Source organism: Pseudorasbora parva, chromosome 2, assembly GCF_024679245.1.
Source record: "Pseudorasbora parva isolate DD20220531a chromosome 2, ASM2467924v1, whole genome shotgun sequence".
Taxonomy (NCBI): domain Eukaryota; kingdom Metazoa; phylum Chordata; class Actinopteri; order Cypriniformes; family Gobionidae; genus Pseudorasbora; species Pseudorasbora parva.
In genome coordinates this window covers 7954388-7969142 of record NC_090173.1, presented here as the reverse complement: position 1 = coordinate 7969142, position 14755 = coordinate 7954388, and the positions used below count along the sequence as shown (strand labels likewise).

The 14755-nt window shown below is 38.4% G+C and overlaps 1 protein-coding gene across 2 annotated transcripts; it reads left to right on the top strand.

Annotated features, from left to right (window-relative positions):
• Positions 1-161: 161 nt before the first annotated feature.
• On the top strand, positions 162-14192 carry tefb (TEF transcription factor, PAR bZIP family member b). Of its 2 annotated transcripts, XM_067455613.1 has the most exons (5): positions 181-321; positions 2752-2884; positions 4561-4902; positions 8150-8370; positions 12048-14192. In XM_067455613.1, exons 1-5 carry the CDS (start codon positions 313-315, stop codon positions 12261-12263), a joined length of 921 nt encoding a protein of 306 aa, XP_067311714.1. In that variant the 5' UTR covers positions 181-312; the 3' UTR covers positions 12264-14192. The 2 variants fall into 2 exon arrangements, with proteins under 2 accessions (XP_067311721.1, XP_067311714.1); XM_067455620.1 differs by lacking the exon at positions 2752-2884 and having other exon boundaries at positions 162-321.
• The last annotated feature ends 563 nt before the right edge of the window (positions 14193-14755 follow it).

The following is a 14755-nucleotide window of genomic DNA, read 5'->3' as shown; positions in this document are numbered from 1 at the left end:
CATTAGTACTAGTTTGAATAGTATATTTAATAGTATTTTTTTACTTCTTTAAGGGCTTTTGTTTACCTTATGTGTTTGTCGCGCGAACTAGAGGTACGTCACATGATTGATTTGCATATACATGAGGAGGGGGCGTGGTCTGACGCACACAGGTCTGACGTTTGTTTTTAAAATGCGACACAAAGTTTGCCGAGATTTTCCTTGACTGACTTTATTCAGTGCTGAGCTCCAACATGTCTAACATGAGAGATTTTACTCCGAGTGACATCCAAGTTTTCAGAAATTACCTGGAAAATCCCCTCCTGTCCAACTATGACAGTGGTAAGAATTCACCTTATTTTCGGATACGCGTATTTTGCTCTGCTTTCCACCTGTAGTGAATGCAGTAGGCTATGTTGTGTTGTATCGTATATGACTGGTGTTAATGCCATGCAGGCACAATTGTTTTAAAAGTGTGAAAGTGCATCACACATTTAATCAGAGCTCGAGGTGTTTTGATCAGATTATAATGGGTGTTTTATTAATGACACAATATGAAACATGAGAAGCTGATAAGTATCTCTCATTATAGGGTAAAACTAAAATACCTCTCGGATTACAGATGTACATATATGTGGAAAAAGTCGATCTAGTTTGTGCGCAGTTAAAGAAATAGTTTTGAAAAGCTGAGAATAAAGATGTCAAAGTGAACTAACACCTGTAAACCGATCATGAGTTAGGGAAGTTTCTACAGTTACAGGAACGTGCAAATAAAAAGTCATATTTCAAGTCGTATTTTCTGTTATTCAGTCCTCTGTAGTGTAAATAATTCTGCTCTTTAGACATTGTATACAGTACAAATGCCCCTGTGGGACACACGAAGTACAGGTCACATGCATGAAACGGGTTGATTTAGCCGAGACATGTGATGTTCTCTGGAATAGAACACACACACACACACACACACACACACACACACACAGGGCTGATCTCTCTCAGCAGGGTGTGAGTATTAATCTGACATGCATTGTGTTTGGTGTGAGAGCTTGTGTTCATTGCACGCTCTCTCCTTTCAGTTTGTCTCCAGAGGAAAGTGTCATTGCAGAACAAAATGTTCCCTTCTAACCCTTTGTGTATTTCCATGCAATGCAGGCTCAGATTTCAATATAACCTTCTTAAAACTTACTGTTACTCATGTTAGTTGCATCAAATAAAGTCCCTATTAACTTGCATGAAAACACAGAGATGACCTTGAGTATCATGTAAAAAAATAAAACACCAGAGTATGTTTTGTTAGGGTAATGATTAGTTTGCTTAAAAATGTAAAATCTGCATTATTTTTCATCATTTCCTTGTGTTTACTGAAACACATATGACTTAATTTCTTCTGTTAAACACAAAATGATCATTTTTAAATAATAAATTATGAGGTTAATAGGACTGGAGGCTCCAAAATGTCAAAAGGGCATCGTAAAAGTAGTCCATATGACTCATGCTTATTAATAACCAGCCATAATCTCAATAATCTATCAATCTCTAATGTGGCAATAGCCAACTATACATTGTATGGGTCAAAATTATCCATTTTTCTTTAATGCCAAAAAATCATTAGGATGTCAAGGATCATTAGGATCATGGTGTAAAGATATTTTTGTAAATGTTCTATTGTAAATATATAAAAAATGTATTAGTAGTAGTAATATACATTGCTATGGATATCATTTGGACAACTTTAAAGGTGATTTTTCACAATATTTAGACTTTTTTTTGCACCCTCAGATTCCAGCTTTTCAGATATTGTCCTATCCTAACAAACCATAATTCAATGGAAAGCTTTTTAAGTTGTATACACCTCAATTTTGTTGCGTTTTTGTGGTCTAGACACACACACATGCACACACACACACACACACCGCATCCTGCTAGCAAGACTGTAGGACAAAGGTTGATGTGTGGAATGTGTGTTCCCAGTTCAGTCCGTGTAATTTGAAGCATCTGGTTCATAGGGAACAGCCCTGAAACCAAACGTGACGGTAAACAGTTTCTTTTGGCGATTACAAATAACACGCCATGTCCCGCTGCCGATCAGCTGTACTCCGCACGTGCTTCTGAAGCCCCGCCCACCCAGCGCGCGCTCGTGCAGACGGCACGTGTGGAGGCACGAGCGCGCCTCTAGATGGAAAAACACAACACGAGTACATAGACACTCATCGTTAATAAAGACGGTTTAAAGCATAGATATGTATACATATATATAGTTTAAAGTGCCAAGAGGTTGATTTTACAGTCGTATGGATATTTAATGGTCACAGTTAACGTATGAAAATGTACATTTGAATATAATTTGCCTTTTTTTGGTGTTGTTGAGTTTATTTCGCTGTATGTTTATATGTTCCCCGTGTTCAGGGTCACTATAAGGACAGTATTAGTTTGTTTTCGGAACAATAGAGACTCGTTTTCCTCGTTTTGCTCATTGTTGTGGCGCTGCGTAAAGGGGGATTAAGAGTTGACCAATCAGAACTACGTTCTTCCCGTTTAAATATTCATTCCCCGTTGGCCAGACAACCAATCAGCGCGTCCACTGGCAGAAGTGATTACATATTCATGAGGAACGCCCCGTTCCTCATGAATATGTAATTACTTCTGCCAGTACGCTTGGAGTGAGTGCATCGCTACGGTGTTGTTTTGGGCTGTGTTACCTCAAACAGGAACTGGAGGTTTAACGGATATAAGCGACATTGCCGGAGTTTCATACATTTCTATATTTTCCAGGATAATATTGAGCTAATCATGCCCGGAAAGGCGTCAGTAACGGTGGCCGTCGGTCCTCAGAAATCCTCCGCTTTTGTTTTAAAGAAGATCATGAATATTCCGCCGCCAAACATACTCGCGGATCAAGACGACGGTAAGAAACATAAAACTGCCAGCATGTAATGTTAAATCAGTCGTTTTGTTCATTGTGTGTGTGTGTGTGTGTTTGTAGTCGTGCACGGGCTTCACCTGCAACTGCCGCGCGCTCATTGGTTCCCCAAAAGAACAGAAAGTTCCCTCAGAAAAAGTACTGGTTTATTGACGGTATCAGATGGAAATACCGCGTTACTTTCATGTAACATTATCATATTCATGTTTATACTTGATCTATTTTTACAAGTTACTTCATATCATAATACATGTTGATAAAACCTTATTTCAGCATCTTTTTTTATATAAAAAATATGTATGAGTGAATACATTGTGCATGTTTAAGAAACGTGGTACCATGATAACGTTACTTTTTTAGTTAGTGGGTCAATGGCATGGCGTGTCAATTCTGGTGTCTAAAGCATATTTAATATAGGCTATTAAAAATGTGTTAATACACTACATTAAATGACTCGACTTCCCCTTCTTAAACACTTATATGAATATTCATTGTAAATAATTCATCTTTAAGGAACTATTGAGCTCAAAAGTCACAACATGTCATTCTGGTTAACTGGAAATCTGAATAAAAAAATGTAAAATATGAATTAAAGTATTTAAATTCTACTTGAGCTCAGTTGTATTGAGGTTTTCATACACACACAGTTATGATACTAAGTTTATTTATAATGATGGCAAGATTGTTTTTACACGTCACTCAAAAAAAGAACATGATATATGTCCATAAAACAATACTTTAGCTTTTTAAATAATGTATAATTGAATAAACTGCACGTCCAATATGGTATTACCATGGTAATGCTATTTTTTGTTAGTGGGTCAATGACATGGCGTGTCAATTCTGGTGTCCAAAACATATTTATTTTATAATATTAAAAATATACATTTTTAAACGCATTACATTAAATTTCTCCACTAAAATATGAATACAAAAATGAATAAAAGTATTTAAAATCTACGTGGGCATAATTGTATTGATGTTTTCATTGAAACCTCCACGTATAGTGATAATACAGATTGTGATTTCTCTAATGTCATTCCTCAATAAGGATTATTTTGGAGCCTAATGCATTTTGTATCAAAAAGAAGATCCTGAAGAAGCCAAACATGTGCAAGTGTCTCTTAAAATGTTGATATAATGCTTTTTATATTTACAGCCATTAATGTTTCAGTATTTTTCATTTACACTTACTTTAAACTCCCACTTTAACTTTTTCATACTTTCATATTTTGAATTGCTTTCACTTTCATCTGCCGAGTGTTTAGAACGAATAACCATGATCAGATAATCCGCAATCACGACTAGTTTCTGGAGGGAATGCAAATCTACGTTATTTTGATGCAAATTAATGTCACTCGATAGAAATCAAGACAAATTAGACGGACAAGTTGTGTGACAACCTCACCCTGAAACAAACATAAAAATAGTTCATTAACTGCTGAAAATGGAGATGAAGTTTGACGGTTAAAGGGCTCACTTAGTTCACCTCAAAAACTAGAGGGAAAAATTAAGACATATTTAATTTTGGATCATCAAGTTCGGGTCGACATTTTCCAATAAAGTAGTTTTATTTTGTTTATTGGTAGAAAATGTGCAGTATAAGCCCATTGAAATGTCTATCTCATGCAACTTCTGTGATACTTGGTCCTCTCTCGCAGATATTGAGAAGGAGAAGCAGGGTTCGGCTGGCGATGGGGCGTCCGACGGCACTTCGGGGGGCGTCTCCGCCTCTCTCACGCCCACCATTTGGGACAAAACCATCCCGTACGACGGCGAGACCTTCCACCTGGAGTACATGGACCTGGACGAGTTCCTGCTGGAGAACGGGATCCCCGTCACGCTGGAGGAGGAGCTGAGCAAGGGTCTCCTCAAAGCCTCCTCTGGGGCCGCGGATGAGCCGGCCGTCCCGCAGATGGAGGAACGGGACGAGGGCGACGGGGAGGATTCGCTGTCTGAGAGCGATTCGGCGGAGCAGGAAGTGAGCGAGGACACAACAGCAGGTGAGGCGAGCAACAGGCACACTCATCATATGTAGTATTTTTGCAGGAAAATATCCAAAATCCACCAGGCCAGTGTTATATATTTTGTTCAGTTGAGTTCTTACTATATTACAAATGTTTCGAACTATTTGTAATTTGTAAGTAAATTGCTATTTTAACCCATGAACAGGGATGTTTGAGGGAGTCGCCTGTGAATTGCGTCATATCTGCGTTAGCCTCAGTTTCTGGTTTTATTCTGAGAAACGCTTTACTCTCAGCAGTGTGAACAAGAGTCACAGCAGCCGCTGAACGAACGCACAGAATAACGTCATACCATCATTTTAAACACACTCTAATGTATCTTATATGATGAACAGAGCTGCGTTACCTCACACTCATGACCGGAAAAGCGGAAATAGTGCGGGCGCCGGCGACTGAGGCATAATAAAAGTCCATTAAAGCGGCATTGCTCAGCTCATCAACACTCGCTCCTGCTCTGCTTCACTACAGGTACGTTAATAACCGCATCCATCAACATGATTTCTGCCCGAGTCCTATTTTTCCACCGGCTGTGATGAGAAGACCACATCTCCCAAGATACTGCGCTCACACTTTGCGTCATCAAACTACGCCTTTGTTTTGAAAAGGTGACCTCTAGTGGACAGAAAGTTACATAGTGCAGCTTTAAATGATAGTTATTTCTTTAGAAAACATACTGACCCCTCCTAAATGACCTCAGTTGCATCCCATTGATGTAGCTACTTTTTATTAGTAGTGTAAAGTGCGGTTAAATAGTGCTTCAGAACTGTAGTTGAACTACTTTGCAAGTTTAAAACTCATAATTCTGAGAAGGAAAGTCAGAATTGTGAGTAATAAACTTGTACTACCGAGTACCGATTCACATTAAATCAGTCGGTGACGCGATCAACACTTATTGTTTCTGTTTGCACAGAATTATTACTCTGCAAAAAAAAGCTCTTATTTAGTATTTTTTTTCTTTTCCAAATATCTAAATATACTTAAATCAAGATACATTTACTAGATAAGTAAAACAACATAATATATATATATATGAAGGGCGGGGCTTTGCTTAAAACAGGCAAAATGATCTGACAATGGGGTGAGAAAAATAATCTTATTTCTGTTTGGGACGACAACAAGAAACAAGATTTCAATCAGAAACAAGATTTGTTTTAAGCAAAAACTCATTTAATTTAGATTTTAATTTCAACAAAACAAGAAAAAATATCTTCTGTCGTTTTACTCATCTAGTAAATGCATCTTGACTTAAAGGGGCGGTGAAACACTCAGTTTCAGTCAATCTCATGTCAATCTTGAGTACCTATAGAGTAGTATTGCATCCTTCATATCTCCGAAAAGTCTTTAGTTTTATTATATTTATAAAAGAAATATGGGCTGTACCGAGTCTTTCCGGAAAAAACAGTGCGCCTGGAGGCGTATCGTGTGGGCGGAGCTAAAGAATGACGAGCGCAAAGCGGTGACGTCCTCAAGCGTGGAGAAACCCATGGCTATCGATCTCGGCTAATAGATATATGATCCAGAATCATTCGGAGGCTGAAATAAATTGAACAGGAGAAACGGCAACATCAGGACGTCCGTCTCTGTGGTATGGACTGTATTTAGTGGCCTTTGTGTGTCTTTACTCGCAGTTTATGAGGACATGATTCGGTTTATGGACTATTGTATGCGACTAAACCTTAGCAGTAGCAAGCAAAACGGTTTTGCACGTCAGACTAGTGTAACGTTATACAGAGAACAACAATAGAGTCCGTTAGCGCATTTGAATGACGAAGCGCGCGATCGTGTCGTTTACTGATGTTTACTCACGCGACGATAGCCGACAGCACAGACATTTGAAGCAGTTTTACTCACCGGCTGCTTCCAAAGCAGGACCGAACCTTTAATGCTGGGACCGCTCCGTCAAAAACACACTTCTTTGGGATGATTTGGTGAAGTCCTGTGACAGCAGTAGCGTGGAAATCCACTTTGAGACGCGACTGAAGCGATGTTGTGAAGCTTCCCGTCATTTCTGCGTTCGAATCGGTTCAAATGCAGCGCTGCCTTCCCAGAATGCTGTGCTGAAGCGTTGAAGTCGCCCGACGTCAGCCATAGGAATAAAGTGGAGCGCGGCACGCCACATAAGTGTTCACGGATGACTGGATCTGGCCCTAAAAGAGTGTTTACGTGCGCGCGCACCCTACCGGGAGAAGAGCCCGTACGGCCCATACAAGGACCTTCCGCTCTTATTAACGTCAAGCCGACCCATACTCGAAAAAAACTCTCTGAAACTTGTGAGAAACCGGAAGGAGTATTTTCGACACAGAAACACTCCATCAAACGTCCACCTTAACTTTTGAAACTTTGTCTATGTTTAGGATGGGAATCCAAGTCTTTAACAGTGTAAAAAGCTCAGTAAGCATGAAACAGCATTTCACCGCCCCTTTAAGAATTTTTAGATATTTAGACAAGAAACGAGACAAAAATACTAAGTAAGGAGCATTTTTTGCTGTGTAAACACTCGTTTTTTGGGCCAACAGCTTATGAAAATGTCAGTGTTTTTGGTTCTGTGTTTTTTAGCTTGTTTGCTGTACATCTTGTCACATAGCAGCTTTTATACATTGTTCTGTTTTTTGTTACAAGTCAGAAATGACAATGAGGAAGCCTCACACAATACAAAGTCAATGCACTGCAAAAAATGCTTTTCTTACTTAGTATTTTGGCTTGTTTCTAGCCCATTTCTAAACATTCATACATTAAGAAACATTTACTAGACAAGTACAAGTTATTGTCTTGTTTTGGGGAAAAATAACTTAAAATTAAGAGTTTTGCTTAAATAATCTGCCAGTGGGGTAAGCAAAATAATCTTGTTTTCTGTTTGAATTAAGATTATTTTGCTTACCCCATTGGCAGATTATTTATCTTATTGTATCTTTTTAATTTTGAGTTTATTTTTTCCCCAAAACAAAACAGTAATTTTTACTTGTCTAGTAAAAACTTCTTGTTTTAAGAATTTTTAGATGTTTGGACTAGAAACAAGACAAAAATACTAAGTAAGAAAAGCATTTTTTTTCAGTGTGGAGAGTGGATTGTGTCCCGAAACTGAAAATAATTTCTGGCAGCCCAAATTTCGATGCATCCCTAACTTACATTTAATATATGCAAGATGTTGGTCATAGCGCTCGTCTCTGTAGATTTATATCATCATATCAGATTATATATAATATTAGGCTCTGTTTCTACCCGCCAGACTCCAAAGATGAGCCCGAGCGAGCGACGCCGAGCCCGATGGACCCGGAGGAGATCGAGGTGAACATCGCCTTCCAGCCGGACCCGACGGACCTGGTACTGTCCAGCGTTCCCGGAGGAGAGCTCTTCAACCCACGCAAGCACCGCTTCTCCGAGGACGAGCTCAAGCCGCAGCCCATGATCAAGAAAGCCAAGAAAGTGTTTGTCCCTGAAGATGCCAAGGTGAGGCTGAAAACGGTCTGAAAATAACGTGTTTACAAACCGCTCAGGACACTTAGGCACTGTCGCTAGTCTTAAGATTTTATGTGGTTATTTAGCAATCGTGCTAGCTTGCTGTTTGGGTTTCTTCGCTGTTGAAACCCCGATATAAATGCACAATTCATTACTCACTGGATTAGCACGAGATTCTTAAAGCCAACATGAATTACTCTTCTCAATCACCATTTCACTTCTGTTACCTGATATTTCCAGCCAAATCTGGGATAAAGCCATAGACTGTTAACAAAAAATGGACTCCTGAATGCTTGCCGAGTCCAACGATACCAGACTTGCCAGGTTTCGATGTATGGTTTGTGCAGCGTGGTAATTAAGCGCGTTTAAAACGTTAGCTGATATCTTCGAAACCGCTAGTCTGATCGAGACGAAACCAGCGGCAGAAGTTCGGAAACATAGGCCGATAGCTAAACGTTAATTCCCAAATCTCGAAATATTGATAGTAAGGGGTAGTAAAATCCAATCAAAGTCTTCTGTCAGTCATTTTTTGTGTGTTTATTCACATAAATGTCTATAATTTCAAAAACAAAATTAAATATTTTCACCAAAATTGACACGCACTTGTATGGTCTCACTCCGAGGACACCGAGGAAAAAAATTGGTATGATTGTGCCTCTTGTTGACGCTATAATTAAACAAAACAGGAAATTGGCTCTATACAACTCAATGTATTAATGTGGGATTTTAACATTTTTGTTTAAAATTGTCTCCAAATGTCTTCACTAATTTTTGCAGTTGGTCTGCAGCTAGCTTCCTTGTTTGCTTGGCCATGTTATTGCTACTTACAGCTTTAATCAAGTGATGATAATTATTATTATTATTATCATCACTTGAATAACTTTGCAGTGAGCCTAAATTACATTGTTTTCATACTCACCGTAATCAACTTTTAAGTAGAGGTCGACCGATTCATCGGATTTGCCGATTAATCGGCACCGATAGCTGATTGGTGGAACAATCGATTATCGGCAAAAATCAATACCGATAGTTTTTCCGGTTTGCACATCTGATGCGCGTTTAAAACACCAACAGAGAAACGGTATAAATACAGAACACTTCAGTACATGTTGCCAAATCATTATAAAGTAATTGATTTGTTGACTAGATGCTTTAGCAGGGGAAGAACAGCAGTATATGTACTTTGTCGTCAGGGCTGACAGGACGCTAATATTAGCAGCGATGGTTACCTCAAGCATTTAAAACGATGTAACTGAGAAACTTTTTGATGTGAGAAACTGTATCATGCATCCGACAGAAATATAAACGCATTAGACGTCAATACATATGTTGTTATTTTGATAAGGGAACCGTTGTGTTCTAAAAAAGCGAACTGTTTGGATCTATATGAAATGATAACACTTAATATAATAATATTCAATTTGTAACATTAAGTAAGGTTAATAAATGCTGTAGAAGTATTATTCATTGTTAGTTTTATCTGTTAACCTTTTTTATGCACTATGAACTAACATGAATGATTAAGGTAGAATTGTATTGATCGAATATTAATACATGCTGTAAAATGTACATTACATAATGCATTTAGTTCATGTAAGCTAGCTAAATAAATACATCATTGTTAACAAATGGGATTTGCAGTCTGTTACCTGACATTTACATGTTTCTAGGTTATAGCTAAAGAAACATTTATTTGTGGTATTTTAATGTTTATTACTGTAGAATTTCTTTTCTGTCAGAACTCATTTTAATATTTTCATGGTTCAGTACTTTTTAAATTTCTTGTAATAATGTTCAGCACTGCTTTTTTACCTTTTATTTTATGTATTATTATTATATTTTAATCTAGTATCTTTTTAAAAACTATCGGTCGATTAATCGGTTATCAGCAAACGAGGTCCAACCTAGCTATCGGTATCGGTAAAATCCACTATCGGTCGGCCTCTACTTTTAAGTATTTAATTTTTGTTCTGTGATATTTTTTTTAATTATTACATCGTTGAAGTTATTTTTCTCCACGCCATTGAGCTCCCAGTATTTTGCCAGATTTTTAAATGCCTTTTTGCTTGAAAACACATTTTTGTAATGTTGTGATTGGTTGTAGCCGCTTGATTTGGATCACGAATTGTAGCGAGACTTTAGCAGAGACTGTCAACGTTTTTTGCTTAAAATTGTCTCCAAATGTCTATACTCATTTGCAGTTGGTCTGCTGCTAGCTTACTTTCGTTGCTTCTGTTGCGCTTGGCCCCAGTATTGCTGCTTGCAGCTTTAATTATTATTATTATTATTATTATTATTATTATCACTTTAATAACTTTGCAGTGAGCCTAAATTATATTGTTTCTATTCTCACAGTTAACAACTTTTGTAAACTACAGTACAACTACAACTACAGTAAACAATTTTTTTTTTTGTTATGTAATACATAACTTTTTTTTTTTAAATGTAATACTTTTTTTTGCGGTATTTAAGGAGATTTAAGTTATTTTCTCTGCCCTTGAGCTCCCAGTATTTTGACAATTTTTTTTTGCTTAGAAACACATCTTTGTAATATTGTGGTCGTAGCTGCTTGACTTGGTGCACTGATTGTAGCGAGACTTTAAGGCCGTGTGTCCACCAAAGCGTTTTTAGCCAGCTGAAAACGCCTCGCTGTGAGCGCTTGAGAGCGTTTTGGCAGGCAGCGTTTTTTCTCCTCAGTTGAGACTTACTTGTTATGATATGGAAAATCCGCAGAGGTCTTTCTAATTTAACAGGTAGTTTGATCCTGTATTGATTCTATATAAAATTGCAGATACAATGTAAAGTATTTGCTCTGGCATTTGTTTTAAATAATTTTGTTGCGTTATTATTGCTTGTTGTCATCTGATGACGACACGCAGAATGTGGCAGTTGGTCTGTGTTGTGTTTGTCCCGCCCTCCTCCACTGCGATTGGACGGCTGGGTGAAGAGTGACAGTGATGAGCGCTGCGTTTTACTTAAAGTTGAACATGCTTCAACTCTCGGCGACCAGTAAAAAACGCTGAGCGCTCAGCGCGTGAACGGGAAATACTCGCTCATCGCCTCGCTGCGCTCCAGGCGTTCTAAAAACGCGGCGCTCTCACTGAAAACAATTGAAAACGCCAACCAGCAGCGTGAAAAAACGCTTTGGTGGACACACGGCCTAACAGAGACTATTCCCACTGTTTCCCGCAAGATGATAAATGCTGGTCGCGGAGGAAGAAGAACAACGTTTTTGCTTAAAATTGTCTCCAAATGTCTTTACTCATTTGCAGTTGGTCTGCTGCTAGCTTACTTTCGTTGCTTCTGTTGCGCTTGGCCCCAGTATTGCTGCTTGCAGCTTTAATTATTATTATTATTATTATCATCACTTTTATAACTTTGCAGTGAGCCTGAATGACATTGTTTCTATTTTCACAGTAAACAACTATTGTAAACTACAGTAAAAAATGTGTTCTGTAATCTTTTATTATTATTATTATATTGTTTGCTGTATTTAAGGAGATTAAAGGTATTTTCTCCACACCATTGAGCTCCCAGTATTTTGACCGATTTTTGACCTTTTTGCTTTAAAAAAAAACTTTTTTCCAATGTTGTGATTGGTCGTAGCCGCTTTATTTGGTTCATTGTAGCGAGACTTTAACAGAGACTGTTCCCGCTGTTTCCCGCAGGATGATAAATACTGGTCGAGGAGGAAGAAGAACAACGTGGCGGCGAAGCGTTCGCGGGACGCCCGGCGGCTGAAGGAGAACCAGATCGCCGTCCGCGCCTCATTCCTGGAGCGGGAGAACGCCGCGCTGAGACAGGAAGTGGCGGAGCTGCGGAAAGACTGCGGCCGCTGCAAGAAGATCATGTCGCAGTACGAGGATAAATACGGCGCGCTGTGAGGGACAAACTTCCCCCCTGGACACACACACAACATTCACTCCGTTACGCAGCTGGGCCGTGTGGGACGAGAGCGACGCGGGGACGCGTTCAACAGTGTTTCAAAGAAGATCTAGCAGTGAAAGGGCACAATTTTAAAAACACCACAGCACGACTTTTGACCCCTCATACCTCATTCTGCCCCTCTCCACCCCCCAAATGTGGCCCGAGCAGCGAGTTTAGACCTTATGAAGACGCCATTGCAGGTCTGAGCGAAGAAGTCGAAAAATCCAGTCGGATAAAGAAGACGCCGGCGAGTGTGAGAGCGTTTCGTTGACCTCGCGGCTCTTCTCGGCTAGTTTTTTAAGTGTGTTTGTTTGCACTCGACGCGTTATTTATTACGTTTAAGACGCATGACGTTTCCTTTATGCTTTAGAAACGAGTGCACTTCCGGTGCCGATATCACGGGAGAGACGGGAGTCTGTAAAATATGCTTGCGTCCGTGTCGCCGTTTCTTTCCGGACGTTTGTAAAAACGCGACTCGTGGACTGGATCGGGTCTGTTTTCAGGGTTTAATCCAGGGCAATAATCCACACTCATCTTTACCTCAGACTAGATGTTTCTAACACGAGGACGTTTTATTGTTTTTAAATGTCCGTGTTGTTATGTTTTTGTTTTGTTGTAGTTGCGTAAGGATGGGTTTATGTGGAAAATGTTTCTTTTTTACTCTAATTAATAGTGCATTTATTCATTATAGTAATAATAATAATAACAATGCATTTTTTTAGATCGATTCTTGCATTTGCAAACCATAAATATGATTGTTGTATAATATTAGTCTCATTAATTTATTAAAGGGACAATACGGCAGAAAGTCATAATGTGCTTCCACTGTGTTTTATGGATTTTGATACGTGGTTGTTTTCAGTGCTCAAAAGTTATGAACGCCACAAAGTGTGCTTACCACTTTCTTTTGGAGAAGCTATGAAAACATCAGCATCATCTATTTTCATATATATATATATATGGGTGAATTCAGGGTGATTGGGACATTTTTTCCATATCATCTCAATGGCAAAAAGTATCGCAATGAAGCTGAATTCACCATATATATAGGGCTGGAGACGATTATTTTGGTAATCAGTCGGGTATTTTGCTGATTAAATCGACGTAAGCAAACAAAATCCTTCAAAATGACTTAAAATGCATGTATAAATAACAACAAGGCAATAATATTTGGTTCAAATAAAGTATCAAAAGCTATGGTTTTATAGAACAACATTGTTTAAATACACATACGTAATATAAATTATCATCTTGTGTACATTATTTGAGGAATCGCGACAGCCCTATATATATATATATATATATATGTGTAATTTTAAATACTAATGTAATGCGTAATCAGGATTGTGTTTCTGTTAGACGGGTTACTCGCACTTACTGCATTTTAACGAATCGTTAGTGCATGCTGATGTCATAGTGGGCGTGTCCTTCTCGTGTGTAAATATAAACTCTGTCGCATATTTTGGTCTTTTTGTTGTTTTTAAATGAGCATGGCCTGCGCTGCTCTTTTTATTTCCTGTTTGATTGAAATTCGCTCTACAAACAACACCAAACTTTCCCCCGTCAGTCACTGTTGTTTATACTAATTGTACGAGAAGTGACGTTTCTCTGTCTGTTTTTCTAGGCCGTTTTTTTTGGTGTGTGATTTAAACTGAATTGTGACGTTTTCTTTTAAATCTGTTATAAACTCCAGACTATAAGCTCAAATGTAGCAAACTCGTTTTTTGTCTGTAATAAAATAAAAACATTTAACTTGCATTTTTAAGAAAATAGATTTTTTTTGTAATGTGTTGTTTTTATAAAAAAAGACACTTTCATGTCTTGTAATGCAGTATGTTATGACTGTATCCTGTATCATGCATATTAATAAAGGCAGAAATAAATGATTTGACCTTGTTGAGGTCTTTGATGGATCTGCGCTGTGATTGGCTGTTCCTGGTGACGTCACTCGCGGTCGCTAGCATAGTTGCCAAGTCCGCGTATAACTTTGAGTGGACTTTGGGCTACTTTTTTTGGCAAGTTACGTTAAAAAATCTTGAGTCGCGGGTCGCGTTTTTTTGGGCTTATTTTAAAAAATGTGGTTGCTTGTTAGGAAAATATGACACGCAACTTCGTTTTCTTTACATTTATGGTCGCTGTTTTGTCCTATACATTGTCTTCTCACAGCTAATAGCCATTAGTGCAACGATTAGTGCTGTAGTAATTCGTCCTCATACATCCCGCCTCCTCCTTCCCTTCATTGAAGAAAAATTGCGTTCAGCGTGCAGCCATGTGATGTGAGATGTGACGTTATAAATGTAATGATAGTTCGTAGACGTAAATAGACAAATACATTTTTTACAAACAATGCAGCAGAGAGATGGAGAGGAAACCGGAAGGAGAGGAACCTAATTTAAATTCAAAAATATTTTATAATGTATTTATCATTACAGGCTATTATAAAAAAAAT

Bases quoted from the DNA above. Each gene is read 5' to 3' on its own strand.
- tefb (XM_067455613.1), top strand. The intron at 2,885-4,560 runs GTAAGAAACATA...CCTCTCTCGCAG, and splicing joins ACTCGCGGATCAAGACGACG to ATATTGAGAAGGAGAAGCAG. The intron at 8,371-12,047 runs GTGAGGCTGAAA...TGTTTCCCGCAG, and splicing joins TTGTCCCTGAAGATGCCAAG to GATGATAAATACTGGTCGAG.